We start from the raw sequence: 15,507 nt of genomic DNA, 5'->3' as shown, positions 1-15,507 counted from the left end.
TATATTTCATCCAGTGAAATAAATATAAATAAGATGATCTGTTTCTGCATTGGAATTTGCCACAGTTGACAGCATTGGACAATGGTTTTTTTAAATGTGACTAACAAAGCCTATTTCCGTGGAGATGCTTGGAAGTGACTTTCAGTAAACACAGCCTTCATCCATTCCATAAACACTGTACACAAGAAGCACATGAAAGAGCAAGGTCACTCAATGAAAACAAATTGTTTAAAATAGTCATGCAACAACAGGGATGTCCATACATGTTTTGATTGACGAAACGTCTAAACTATGAAATACACTTAAGGTTAACCTTTTTCCCCTGCTATAGGCAGTAAAATGTTTCTGCAACAGTTTACCCTAAAAGGGTCGGTGGGGGGGGGGGGGGGGGATTCTGCCCTCCCCCTCCACTTTTTTAACAATATTTTTTTCCAAACGCATGTTTCTTACCATGAGCTTTCATTACTTTCTGGCTTCAAGACTGGCGCACGTTTTGATATCAAATTTATGAGAATTTACCCATAGGGTCACCTTGCTACACTTCATGTACCTTGTACAATTGTAACTTGTGAATCGAAATTCTTAGATGTCACAAATTTGGTCTCATTTTGGAAATACACTAGGCGTATGGTAGTTTAAAATCACAAAAGCCAACGCTAAAGGGTTCAACGACAAAGCATGCAAGCACTTCCAGTTTGTTCCTAAACAGGTTATTACAAGGGCAAGAGAAATACCCTTTTATAGTGAGGTACCTTAGTGACAAAAATGCCAAGGATCGTGACACGGTGGACAAAAGCACCATTTTTTCACCAAAGCATCTCCATGGTATACCTTTTTCGAAAAAAAGACGGACGCAAAAAATTGGATGATGGGAAGGGCACAGCTAATTATTACATGAAATATATATAAATTGATAATATCTTCTGAACTACTAGCATCACAACAACAAAAGTCGCATCAAATGAAAGGGAACAACAAGATCTTTCATTTAAGTGGTATGTCAGGGGCGTGGAATGTAGTAAAGGGTGGTTTTTGGGGCCAAAAAGCACTTTTTTTTGTAAAAAAACCCCGATTTTTGGCTAAAATCATGTATTTTTGTTTGGCACCTTGTTTAACATGCAAATCGTATGTGTTATTGTGAGATTTTGTTTTTAAGTCAGAGAAAAAGGTTCAAATTCTATGCCAAAAGAGTTTTTGCAATTGATTATAATTTTTTGTAATTGATTATTAGTATCTTAAATGCTTACACTTGAAAAACATATACATTGATAATATCTTCAGAACGACAAGCATCACAACAACAAATGTGGTATCAAATTAAAGGGAACAACAAGATCTTTCATTTGAGTGGTACATCAGTGGGATGGAATGTAGTACAGGGTGGGTTTTTTGCCAAAATAACCCTTTTTGGTAAAACAAAACAAAATTGGTGCTTAAATCATGGATCATTTTGGCACCTTGTTTTAACATGCAAATTGTAAGTGGTATTGTGAGTTTTGGTTCTTAAGTCAGAGAGAATGGTTCAAATACTATGCCAAAAGAGTTTTCGTAATTGATTATTGGTATGTTAAATGTTTAAACTTATTCCAAAGATAGGCGGACAAAAAAAATGTAACATAAGTTACAGTCGGGTGCCTATCCCAGTGGATCTCAGTTACAGATTCATCACATGTCTCGTTGTCGAGCTTGGAGGGGTTGGGCAATCTGCCGGGTGCATCTGCGATCACCATCATAGCACCAGGTTTGTAGACATCGTCGAAGTTGTATCCTTGTAGCTTAAGACGCTGCAAGCGGTGTGGTGTACTGGCTAGGATTTTGCGCCAGATAGTAACCAATGGTTTTAATGGTCAGTGACAACAATGAAGTTGGAGCCGAATGAAATTGCAGCAGTGTCACAGCTTCCCTCTCGATATTCAAGAATATGCTCTGGGAAGAGGATCTATAGGCTCTTTGAGGAAAATGCGATGGGTTTACCTTCCTGGGTGTTGCCCAATCCTCTTTCAGATGCATCTACTTTGAGGATTGTTTCTATACCTGTTTGTCAGAGAATCGTAGCCTGGACTGAGTTCAGGGTTGTAAAAGAAGCTTGATGGTCCTCTTCCCAGAGAAATGGTACATCTTTTCGAAGAAGATCGCTGAAGGGAGCAACTTTGTCTGTGCAATTTGGGGTGTAGTGTGAGACATTGTTGACTATGCTAAGGAACCAGCAGTTTCCATCAGGGCGATGAGACATTCGGCCGCTCGTCATGCTCTTCAAGGGAGACCGAATACTGCAATGTCGTCACGGTGATTGTTCCAACGCATCAAGGCATCTAGCTTATTTTGCCATCAATATTTTTTGGGACCATTATCTTGGCTTACTGAAGCCGATGAATGGGCAACGAAAGCTGTTAACAACCAAATTGTATGTTGTCAGTTTTTCAGACTGCCCTAGATGAGCAGACAATACCCTGCTTTTGACGTCTAGCTTGGAGGAGAACCTTTCCAGTGCAAATTCTGGCTTGAGCTCCTCAAGAGTGGGGATCTTTAGAAAACATTATGTGTTTAGCTGCTTGGGATCTGGACACATCCGGAACGGGCCGTCTTTTTTGGCAGTTGCTGTGATAGAGCTGCACCCGTCCGTGTGATGGGAGACTTTCCGTATGACCCAGCCTTTCTCAGTCTTTTTCAGCTCGGCCTACAGTTTTGGTTTTGCATGAAAGCTGCACCTATGTGGCGGATTTATGTGGGACTGAGTATCTGGCTTGAGGTGTAGGAGAGCGCGTATCTAAGTCGTCGAAAGTATCAAACTGCATTGGGAGCCGGTCCTTCAGGTCTTGTATGTCTCTCACCGGAGTGGTAGTGGTCAGCCCTTTGGTTCCTGTGGGGGCCTGAGGCTTTGGGGGCAGTGTGCCAGTGTAGGTTTTGACCAAGTGTAGGGTGCGGCTCGTAGGGTGCGGCTCGTATAGTAGGGAACCCATTGATAGCTGGTCCTGGCACATTGACCACTTGGAACTTCTCACGTTGCCAGTCATTCTGCTGGTATACCCATAAGGTGTATCGAACCATGGCAGATGATTCCGGAAACATTATATGCCTTTATTGGGAGGGTTGGTTTCTCCAATTGTCTCCGTATTTTTGACGCATCAACGAACTGGTAAGGTATTTACACTCGAGTTTGTGTTAACCTCGTTGCAGACATGTTGCTAGAGATGATCCGGACAGATCACATCCAGTGTTCGGCGGTGCTCAGCTGTTGTACACATCATATGTCCGATGCTGATAAGGTAATGGAGTTGAATGTTTTGATGACTTGGAGACATCCAATCTTCTGCAGTAGCCTGAAGAGGCCTTTTCTACTGACGAAGGTCAAAGGGTTTCATCGGCTAGGTCGGCGGTCAGTACATCGGTCGTCGCTGCTCTCGGCACTTCTCCTGGAGCTGCCGTAAGTCGAAGACAATGGAGAAGATAATGTCGATCTTTAATCTTTCAGCTCTGAAACCGCACTGCCTCTCAGGGTATATGCACTCAGCTAGCAGCTGCGATCTGTTCAGCACTACAAGGGCGAAGGCCTTCTTAACGATACCGAGGAGGGAGATTCCTCGTGTTGCACAGATCTGGGATTGACGTCCTGGCGATGTTTGAAGTATGGGCGTCTTTTTTGCCTTGAGTGGTGGATCTGTTTATTTGGGAGTGGTCTGTATTACAGTCAGCGCTGCGTGTGATGAGAACGCAATTTCGTGAGGGTCTTCCTGTGATGATGAGATGAAGCTGAAGCCAGTGACGGGATCTGAGGTGCTTCTGCAGCCTCTGCCCATTCTCAGTTAGCTTGCCAACGCCAACGTGAGCGATGCAGCTGGGCCAGGAGTTGTGGTCAGATCCCACTCGGGCGTTGAATTCGCCAAGGAGGTACAGTTGTTCTACGACAGGGATACCTCTGATGGTGGTGTTGAGTTCCTCGTAGAACTGGTCCTTAGAATTTTATTGGAAGAGGCTAATGTTGAGACGCTGTGCTATGCAATGGAGTATTTCAGTGGAGATAGGGCTGCTCATTTCTCCATTTCATCCCAGCACATCCTAACCGATTTGACCCCAAATGGATTAGGCTTACTCCTGACTTATTCTGATTGTTTATGGGCGATTCCACGACAACTTTACATTTTCAGGCACTTTGAGACGTAAAAAGGAGTCTCACCACTAAATGCATTGGTTTCAAAAATCAATTTCAACATAATGAATACAAAGTGGTAAGCTTTTATTTGTGGGCTGTTGCACAACAGTTTAAGCTTTTTTACTTTCAATATATAAAAAGAACGTAGGCCTATGCATGATTTGTTGGAGGTCTTGATTCAAAAGTCTCCTCAAACTGGGCATGCATTGATAAAAGTAATGCACACCATCTATTTGCTGGTAACTAAACTATGTATTAGGCCAAAAAAAAAATGATAGTAAACTGTTCTGCTTCTGGTTTCCCTACCTACCCTATTCCGACAGCCCCTACCCTAATTTGTTTTATGGGAAAAATGAGAAAAAAAAGAACCCAAAACAATCAATTTCTCCCTTTCACCCTTGACTACACGCAGACGCCTCCATATATGATTGTACACAAACAAAAAATCCTTACCTACCAACCCTGTTTTCAAATGCCATGTAATGGGAAGCAGAACTATTTTTTGGGCCTTATCAAGGTAATACAGGAAATCTTAAGTCCCATTTTGGCCCATACCCTAAAATGGTGATAACTTTCCTTACGGTAACTGCAGTTTTTCCACCTATCTAAGGAACAAGTGTTAGCATTTAAGATACTAATAATCAATTATAAAAAAATAATAATCAATTGCAAAAACTCTTTTGGCATAGAATTTGAACCTTTTTCTCTGACTTAAAAACAAAATCTCACAAAAACAAATACGGTTTGCATGTTAAACAAGGTGCCAAACAAAAATACATGATTTTAGCCAAAAATCAGGTTTTTTGACCAAAAAAGTGCTTTTTGGCCCCAAAAACCACCCTTTACTACATTCCACGCCCCTGACATACCACTTAAATGAAAGATCTTGTTATTCCCTTTCATTTGATGCGACTTTTGTGGTTGTGATGTTTGTAGTTCAGAAGATATTATCAATTTATATATATTTAATGTAATAATTAGCTGATGACGTCATAATGACGTCATACATTCCCTTCCCATCATCCAATTTTTTGCGTCCGTCTATTTTTCGAAAAGGTATACCATGGAGATGCTTTGGTGAAAAAATTGTACTTTTGTCCACTGTGTTACGATTTTTTCACTAAGGTACCTCACTTATTAACCAGAGCCTACATATCACCAACTCACAGTAGGGTCTGACTCTGGATTTTTTAAAACCGCAATCAGCTGAAGAAACAAGGTCATCAAAGATGCTTCTGGCAACTTGGAGTTACACGCATCTGCACAGAATGATAAAACAATCTCATTGTGGGTAAAATTCACTTCTTTCAATGGTAAAGGATCCCAACACATCAGAAAAATAACAAAAGTTAACTTCTGCTACTTACTTAACCAGTTTGGGCCTGCATTATTTCGGCAAGATTGGAACAGGGCGCATTATTTTTCACTCGACCCCAACCCAGGCGGGTTGAAGCCATCACCCTTGGGCAGCGCACTCATATTTCTGGCCTTGCTCGCTGTGAGCAGGTCGCTGACAGATATTTCCATTTTTGCTCCCTGCGTGTGTTTATCCGTCATCCGTTGCGAATACCGCAAAACCTTTTGCGTGTATACACGTCATCCGGCACGAACTGGTTAATCACTCTACAATGCTAAATATCAAAGCCGGCTATATATCTAATTTTTAATGCAAAATGGTTTTGGGGAAGTATTTTAAAAGTACTGCTCCCTTGGCATTAACTGATTTTAACTACCATGGTTTAACGTGCCAATAAGGCCAAACAAAAAAAATGGTGTGTTTACGGTAACGGTCTGAAAAAAATCCAGGTAGGTAGGTAGGGAAAGAATTTTTTATTTTTTTAATTTTTTTTTATTTCAGTTCTGCAGGCTCATGCGTGTTCTTTCGCACAATATTTGTATAAAAACATTATTCAAGCATTCAAGATACTCAATCGATACATTTCATTCCAAATTAATTCGTTCTCTCCAGGATTTTTTCAAACCTGTGGGGGAAGTTTTGCTGTGATTCAACAACCTGCGAAGCCATGGCATGGGGTTCGGGGCCCGCTTTTTAAGGGCCCCGAAAAGTTTTGAGAGAAGATCTTGTAGGCCCCTTTTTTTGTAATCAAAGAAAAAAAATCAAAATTACATTTACAAGTAAGTTTCAAATTAAGAAATTAAAGTGAAAAAAAATCATTTTACTTCCGATTACATGCCTTTTAAAATAGCATCAATAGGTCGGAAAAATTATTTCGCCAATTTTTGGGGGGTGCTGATTAATGGGGCATCATAGAGCAAGGAATCATGTTTATTTTGTGCCTGGATTATTTTCATTTGCGCCACGAAAATTATCAAGACTGGCCATCAAAAGTGATTAAAACTTGCCTCACCTAATAAAAAATATTTTTAAAGGTGGGTGATTCCACTATATGCTTAACATACATCACGGCCGCTGGTGCCGCCGACATTCAGTCTGGCCAGCCGTACATCGCGCCATGCACACGGCGCAGTATCAGTGTGCATTACTGCACTGTGTACCGCCCATCCCACGTGGCCGAAAATCTTGCACTACTGCAGAAACACGCTACGATGTTACGCCACAAGTTCGAGCTTTGCAATCTCGTCATTTTAATGGAAAACACATACACAGAAAATAAAGATCACGTTCTGTGAATTAATTTGCAGAAATTCTCTTTCTCCACCGATGTTTGTTTGGTATTTTACGATCCAACTTCGGGCGACGGCACAACATCATCGTGGTACGACGTTTGTATAGGCAGTAGTCACTGGTTCCGGTCCTTCCTATATAATATTGATTCCGTTAGCACGCAAAGGGAACCAATGTACCATGCTGTATGCGCTGCATGCCTGTCAGCTGGCAGTCGACAGAACCCGTCATTGTGTGCATTTTGATCACACATGCATCAGAAAAACAGGATTTTTGTCAAGATTTTGCATGTCAAGATGAAATAATGGCGTATGTAACGATAATATTGTGCATTTTAATGGCGTGAATAATAATTATATTGTGCATATCAGCGGCTGAAAAATGTGATCGGCATTTTTGTCAGGCCGATTCGCAGTACCCACGTTTGTACGTGGGGAGAACCATGCCGTCCGTCGGCCAGGCGCACCAGTTCACCCCGATGCTTTTGTGCAAAAATAATCGTACTTCATGTAATTTGAGAATTCAAGTTTTGAGATCGTCGCGATTTTCGCACGTTTAACACAGGTAAGTTTGTGTCAAATCATGGTCAGTTTCAAGTGTGGAAAATGGTCTATGTTCATGGAAAATAATTAAAAGTACTTGAAATTTTTGAAATTTGTTCATTAAAAATGATCAATATCAACCTTCAAAATGGCAATAAAAAGTTTGAGGTCAGCAATTTGGCCGAAAAAATTCAAGGTCGGTCGGGTTACCGTAAACACACCATTTTTTTTGTTTGGCCCAAGTCAAAAAGATAACTGCAGCGAAACCTTTTGATTACTTTGAGCTTTCCTACCAGACATGAGACTGAGAGGTTTCAGTTCTCTGTTGTGAGGCGCATGGTCCGCCCTATACATGCATCCTACATGTGCTCGCAAGGCAAAGTATAACACCGTATCTGAGATAATTCGTATCCAATGCCGTATATATCAGTGTTGTAGTCGAGATCTGAAAGCTCGAGACCGAGACCGAGACAGAGACCTGAGGACCGAGACCAAGACCTCAGGGTTCAAAGTCGAGACCGAGACCATAGACTAATTAGCAAATAGTAATGAGAAATATATATTTATTATAAACAACATGGTGTAAAAACTTTTTTTCTGAATGCTAAATGAATTCAAATGTTGTCACAGTGTTACCCACTTTGAATTTTAAATTTCAACCATTTGTCAGACTGTTTGAAAAGAAAACTAGCAGACACATGATTGTGTTTCACATATTTTGCATTTCTCCAAATTTATTTTGTATTTTTATTTTAGGCCTATTAAATTAGGCCACTTTCCACAGGCATTAAAAATTAAAAATTAAAACACCATGAAAATAAACATTACTGAAGTGAAGAATGATAAAGTCATGCTTGGTGTTTTTCATACTGTGGTAAAGTTGGTATCCATATCAAAACGAAAGAATGTGGCCTCCTAGTCCTACTCCTTCGTGTCCACATTTGTGCAGCAGGACGCGACATGTGCGGTGGCCCAGCCGCAGCGACTCGGACTTACTTTGCCTTATAAACTCGTCTGAGGTGCCTCGTAAAAGCCAAATTTGTGCCAGCCCTCTCTGTGAGCTTACTCTTGCAAAATCTGCAGATCGCAGAGCGCTTCAAATTGTTTGCCTTCCGGTCGTGGAATTTAGTGTGATCTTTAAAACCAAACTTTATCACAGCAGAGTGTGCTGACATGTTGCGCTTGATCAACTCAATGTGGTACGCACGCATAGCACATGCGGTACAGTCCATTGTACCCAAGTACCGCAAGGGAGATTGCGTTACTAGAAATGCGGTGACATGTGGGTACCAGACTATTTGATTTTGTTCCTCCGAATCGATACCACCGTCTATCGAATCTTTCGAAAGTAAGGTAGATATGGTCAGATCATATAAATTTATTTGGTTTTTTTGTGGTTTCCCCAACTGAACAATAAGGTCTCGTATGCTCGAGACCCCAATAGATCTCGAGACTTTTGCTCCGAGGTCGAGGTCGAGACCGAGTTCTTTGAGTCAAGACCTTAAAATTGTCGAGATTAACGAAAATCGGTCTCGAGACCGGTCTGGATACCGAGACCTGCCTCGAGACCTACATCACTGGTATATATGAAGTGAACAGTCATTGAACAGTCATGTTTATAAAATGGATTTTTTTTGTAGCCATTCTAGACCAATGAAGTAACAGTAGCCAAGACATGATATAACAACACATATTATTATACCTAGATATCTTTTAAATGGTGCTTACCCTCAGTTGTTGATGCCACTGTTGTCATTGCTACACCTAATGCAGCCTTTGTAACTTTGATAGATCCCCGTAAATGACACCTCATCAGTGAATCAGTGATGACTTGATGTGACCTATGACCTAGGGTCAAACTCAGTATGTAAGTTGTTTGGTCCACAAGGTTGGTGTGCTGGCTTATGACATGATACAATCCCTGCAGAAACAATATGCAAGTAATAAGGGAATCATGTCAGGAATCCTCTTTAAACAAAACACTGGAGCTGGCCGGTTATATTCTGGTTTTTGATCAAGACTGAACCTGGCTTACTGATCTCTCTTATCTCAAGATTTATCTCCTTAAGGCAGTTTAGCACCTGATGAATGCCTACCACCAGCAGGGAACAATTAGTACCGCTTGACTGAACGACTTGTTAGGCATGCCTGATTCATTCCTCAGAGGCCTAAACGCACATGGATTTTTCATAAATTTAATATCAGTCACCAGACTAATGACACTGAATGAAGAGGTCAGTCATCTTTTCAAATAGTTGGACCATGGTTGGACATGTACCAGTCTAGTCTTTAGCCTCATTTCGAAATCACTTGACTTCCCTCTCATGTGCAAAATATTGCAGAAAAGTCTCCTTTAAAACTTGAATTGAGTCTGCAAACTTGGTTGTGAAAAACTGAGGACTTTTCTTTGCCAATGGAATTTTTGGAGAAATTTGCTGGCTAAAGAGTGAGTAAAGTTGGCTTGATTTAGGGGTCGTTCAGACACCGTTTTAAATTCCCTTAAAACACCGGTTGAACTCGATTCAGTGTACGTAACTTTCTTGCTAAACGATGTCTGAACGCTTTTTTATTTAGACAGAATCGTGTTAAACTCGAAGATAAAACGACAACTTAAACCCCCTCGAAGGGAGGGTTTAGTGAATAACCAGAACGAGTTTATCTCCCAGTACGATGTCTGAACGGTTTTAGCTAAAACACTCCCCGTTTTAGCCAGCGCAGTGACCCGGAGTTACGTAACGCCTTCTCCATGACGCGCTTTTCTATTAAGCAAACAATGTCCTAATTCTCCTACTGTTAAAAAAAAATCAAATTTCAAGTCCAATTTCCGCAAGTTTTCTGACCACATGGTCCGAGTTTCACATCGTGCTCACTCGCACTCGACTCACGATGCGATGACAAACGTGTAGATGCCAACGCAACAACCGCTAACCGGAGCATAATTATCATAATACACTAATATATTTAACTACCAGGAAAACCTTGGCGTTGATTGGTCAATATTGCAACGTTAACATCACGTGTATTTTCACGTGACTGACATGTTGTGCGGGCAAGTTGATGCAGTAAACCTTGAGTGAAATCTGTTCAATGACGTCTTGTTTCGAACACTGGTTTTCAAACAACTTTTCAGAACATTTTTTATGTCTTTTTGCACCACGAAAGGTACAGAAAATAGCCCCCAAAATGTAAACACAAATGGTGTATATGTAAGGCCGATGTACGATACTTCCAAAAAATGGGGAAATCGCCGCGGCGGACAAGTGACTGTCGTCATGTTTACCGGCATGCCATGCTACATGACCGGCAGAGGCTGCGATGTCAAACACGACATGGCAACACACATCACACGGTGAGGGGCTCAGACCACGTGTAGCGAACTGTACAAATGGAAGAGTGAAGGCTCTTTTTAGCGCGCGTTTTTTGCCGAGGCGGATGTTCTAGTTCTACGCGACATTAGAAATTGAGATAAACTACTTCGAGTTGAACTTGCTACACTTAAAACGATGTCTGGACGATCGGTAGTTTTATTTTTTACGACGGGCCCCCAGTGGTGAGCGACCGTTTTAACTTTTACCGTTTTAGCTAACACGGTGTCTGAACATGGCCTTAGTTTTGCACATTTCAGAGGCCTCCTGTGGTGTAACTAATTGCCTTAAGGGATTAACCAGATAATGTTACACTGGGCTTAGTCAAAAATAAACATCGAATTAAATCCTGGTATAAAAAGGGACCCAGGCTTTTCAAAGGGGAAATCACCTCATGGTATGTTATCACCTTACAAAGTGTATTAATTTCTTTACCAGAAGTCTCATGGAAATGTTCAATCTGTTTGTTAATTTTCAAGAGTAAATAGGATGATTTTCATATTCCAATTTACAAGCAAAAAAGTTGAGTAATATAACAAATTCTGAGAAACATTAATGTCATTTTTTTTCTAACAGCAAATGTTAATTTGCTTTCAACCGAGTAAACTGGACAAAATCTGACTTCAAAGACTGTGCTGCCCACACTGAGAAATACGTGACACTGAGAAACTGTTGAAAACATGATGGCACTCAGCGCCACAAGTCTTACTGTGTGCATAGCAGCATCCCAAATTCTCAAAAAAATTATTTTGATCAGAAGTTAAATTTTGTAGAAAGGGAAACTTCAGCTCAACCTAAGCACGACTCTCACAGTGTAGGAGTTGGTCATTTGGGAAAATGTTAGTCATCACCTCAGAAACTGGTTGCTAACATCCGGTCCCACTTGCAAATGTGTTGCCAACATTGGCAAGCATGAGTCTTGTTTATTTACATATTAACCCTTACCCTACTAGACCCTCCAACGCATGCCAATATGTGCCTCAAGAAAATCTCCTATGTTTTTTGCATGGCCCTCCAATATCTGCCATGTCATTTCAAGGGTAACTGGACAGGCACTCCAATACATGCCACAGAGAACAATGAGAGTCCTCTGATAACAAAGTGAGTGCCCCCAGCTGGTCAGTATCAGGCACCCTCCAGGGCCTCCAACTCCTGCCAATTGGAGCCTACACAGTCAAGATAGTTTATCCTCCAATTAACTGCAGTTGGAGGGCATTGGCATAACCAACTGACATGCAGTAAACTACCCTCAGAGAGTAAGGGTTAAGACAGGGATGTACCCCAGGTCTTGATACTTACCCTATCAATCAATCTTTGCATGGCAGACAATGAATGACACAGAAGTGTTAGACACTGACATTTATGTTGCATCATTTCCTTAAGCAGATATTCTTTGTAGATACTGAACAGTGAAGATGATCCTGGGATGGTTGGATGACACTCACTTGGGATGTGTAAGCAGTCTACAGGAAGCATCACAAGTCTCAATAAAGATGCACCATCTTCATTAGACAGTTGGAACTGGGAACTTTGTCTGCAAAGGAGCAAGAAATCACTAATATAGAGTAACTCTGCTGAAGTTACCCTACATGAGTGATCTAGTCTAGACTACACTTAGGACTAACTTACATTTACCTTCTAGTCAACTATTTGGAACCAGCATCCCTTCACTGGTACCCAATGTGCTAGTGACTTTTATCTCTCTCAAACAAATTCGGGAAGGGAACACAGATGCCACAAAGCACTTAGGTAGCTTACTGCCAAGGGCCATGCACAGACATGCCATGAACAGGTTCCATGCACATGCTAAATTGTTGACCCTTCCAACGAGAGCTCAAAGACATTATGGATTGGCTAGCGGGTGTGAGTGAACAGCAAACCTGCATGATAAGATTGGACATCAAAAGCTGCACAAGCCTAAGCCAGTTCAGTCTGTTGAACTCAGGGAGGGATGGCCCTGTATAACCCATGGTTGTGAGCAATGTACGCTTCCACTATGCCTTAGATCTACAGGCACTTTGCCAGCACTCACTGTTAAAACACTCATTTAATTGACAGCTCATTCAACTTTTAAACAAATTCTGATTTGATTCGGACTTGATCCTAAGTAACAAGGGAAAGGAGATTTGCATGGTACTTGTTAGTGTGTTGAATGGATCCTAAACAACAGCCGCATTATGGTAAAACACTCGGCTTTTCCGCATCTAATTAAAATGTCTAAGAAGTCTGAATATGCAAATGATCTATACCAGGGTTAGTGTCCGACGGCAGTTAGTGGGAGTGAACTGCTCAACTCCATGAGGACAAGATTGCACAAGAGCTTCCGTCAGTTGATAGGTGATGTACAGACAAATCTTATATGATGGATCAACCACCACATAGCCAAATTGTTGATTAAAATTGCTCTAAGTTAAGATGTAATATGACTGGAGATAGAATTGTTATAACAGAAGTGGCTTGAGACTTGGGTTCTGTGCACCTTAGTGTTTGATTAGAAGTGGAGTCCTTAGCAAAGACACACTCCATTGTGCTTTGGCACACTGAACGAGTATACATGCAGGTGGTGGATGGGGAAAGCACATGTTCGTTCAGTTTGAATTTGAGTAGTGTTTAGAAGGCTCTCCTATGGTAGTACATTTTGCTCCTTAACCCTAACGTACCTAAATCCATCAAAATCCACCCCCCTGTTTCGGGGGATTTCGGCGGATTCAGGATACCTCCATATTGAACAAACTTGGGAATTTTGATGGACTCAGGATTCGAAGCCTAGCGGAACTGGCGGATTTTGATGGATTCAGGATACCTCCATTTTGAGCTATTGGGGGACTTTGATGGATTCAGGATCTCAACAGTTTTAACTCTTTTGCAATTTTTGTGGTCAAGTAAATACTGCTGGCACTAGCCCTGCCAAGTCTGTCACATACTGTACAAACATGTACACACATGTACTGGGTGGACTTGCATGTAGGGTCACGTGCTGGAGGAAAGATACAAATAATGAGCGAAAACGTGACGAATGCAATACCGTTTACGCATAAAGAGCACCATGTGCATCGCTAATGATTATGTGTGCGCATCGCGTAAATACTCGGTGCGCATTTCTAGCTTCGCGCGCGTTGAGCTAGGTCACGTGCTGGAGGAAAGCTCCATTACTTTACGTTAATTTTTTGCGCGCCTACGAGAGACAACCAAAATGGCGGAGATTTATCGCACAGTGAATGAGACACATGTGGACGCGCTGCCGATTTACGGGCTGAAACACGCGCTAATGTCTTTCACACAAATTGTGTGCGCAAGACGTATTCACTTCTGTACTCCATGCTGGGGTCACCATTCATTGGTGTATTTTGATGGATCCTATGCAACAACACACATCAAAATTTTCATGCGAGCGTGGTATCCTGAATCCGTCAAAATCCACCAGAAATTAAGGTGATGGATTTTGAAGACTCTATGGAAAAACATGCTGTACTTTTTTTTATGCCACCATGGTATCCTGAATCCGCCAGAATCCATCAAGACTTTTGCTGGTGGATTCTGGCAGATTCAGGATACCTCCAGTATCTACACTGGGGGATTCTGATGGATTCAGGATACCAGCATTTTTTGCATGACAAAATTGGTGGATTTTGGCGGATTCAGGATACTTTCTAGTAAAAGAGCCCCAGGAGTTAGGGTTAATTATGTAATGAATGTGACCCAACAGATATATGCAAACTTACCCTTTCACCTTTGACAACTGTGTGTTACTGTAGAGGTCTGATGCTAGCTGAATAGAAGCTTTGAAGTGATGAATATTCATTAGTTTCACAGGAAGCCCAATCATAACAGCCACAAGCTTACTTCCTACATGTATATCACTACATGCATTTCTAAAGATAGAAATAAACGGAACTGCAAGTTATAAATGTTTTTTTTTCAATTTCGTAAATAGACCCAAGTTCTGCAACAGAACTGGAACCAACAAGTAAGGGCCATCTGGCCAAGATAATGTGATGATCCCCTTTGGCCAGCAACGTTGAATCAGTTTTAGCTCACATTAAGCTAAACCTCCTTTCAACAAAGATAATGCCCGTACTCCATAAATGTTTTCAAAATCTTACCTATCATGAAGTGCTTGCAGAAACAATGACATGAATTCAGCAATGGTGGTGCACATATCAAATGATGTATGGGATCTATGCTGCAGAAGTTCTGATATGATTGCTACTATAGAAATGTCTGTTAAGATAGCCTGGGCAATGAGCGGCTGTGACTCCAGTAGTCTGATCCATACTCCCATGATTGCAGTCCTCAGTTTAATTAGACAGTTGTTTGTACCCAATCTTGGTTGAACTGGTTTCACTGGAGTCATAATATCTGTCATCCTTTTCAGACATGTTTTAAGGTAGCTTTGGCAGTCACAAATTGGCTTCTTGATTGGCTTGTCATCACCATGATCAAGTCTGCTTCTTTTACACAGAGGTTCTTGATATTCCTCTGTATAATCCCGAGCCAACGCTGCTTGTTGACTGTTTGACATTTCCAAATTGTGTTGACAACTGGTGTTTGTATCTGTACTTTGCATCATGGAGTCAAGAGATGAAGGTAGTCGATTGCTACAGGTGTACATTGCTGTTATCAAATCAGCCAAGAACTGTTGTGCAGCAGAAATAACAAACAAGCAATTGTCTTCCAAAGATTGAAAAGTTATATCCAAGATACCTGAAACAAATAAAATTACATTAAACCAAAGAATCAAAACCAACAACTTTTTACTGCTAACCGTCATTATCAGAAATTCATTTTGACCATGCAGACCAT

General features: G+C 41.2%; 1 protein-coding gene across 1 annotated transcript in view; it reads right to left on the bottom strand.

Moving 5' to 3' along the window:
* Nucleotides 1-15,507, bottom strand: part of LOC119734795 — a 42,529-nt gene that overhangs the window by 10,464 nt on the left and 16,558 nt on the right. The window contains exons 4-8 of the mRNA XM_038208353.1: nucleotides 14,808-15,408; nucleotides 14,427-14,576; nucleotides 12,004-12,238; nucleotides 9,068-9,260; nucleotides 5,318-5,409 (exon numbers count right to left, since the gene is read on the bottom strand). Of these exons, the coding sequence (XP_038064281.1) occupies nucleotides 5,318-5,409; nucleotides 9,068-9,260; nucleotides 12,004-12,238; nucleotides 14,427-14,576; nucleotides 14,808-15,408 (1,271 nt within the window). The remainder of the gene's footprint in view (nucleotides 1-5,317; nucleotides 5,410-9,067; nucleotides 9,261-12,003; nucleotides 12,239-14,426; nucleotides 14,577-14,807; nucleotides 15,409-15,507) is intronic.

Source organism: Patiria miniata, unplaced genomic scaffold (genome assembly GCF_015706575.1).
Source record: "Patiria miniata isolate m_02_andy unplaced genomic scaffold, ASM1570657v1 HiC_scaffold_28, whole genome shotgun sequence".
NCBI classification, from domain to species: Eukaryota; Metazoa; Echinodermata; class Asteroidea; order Valvatida; family Asterinidae; genus Patiria; species Patiria miniata.
Note: the sequence above shows the minus strand (reverse complement) of the source record. Positions and strands in the feature narration are given on the sequence as shown.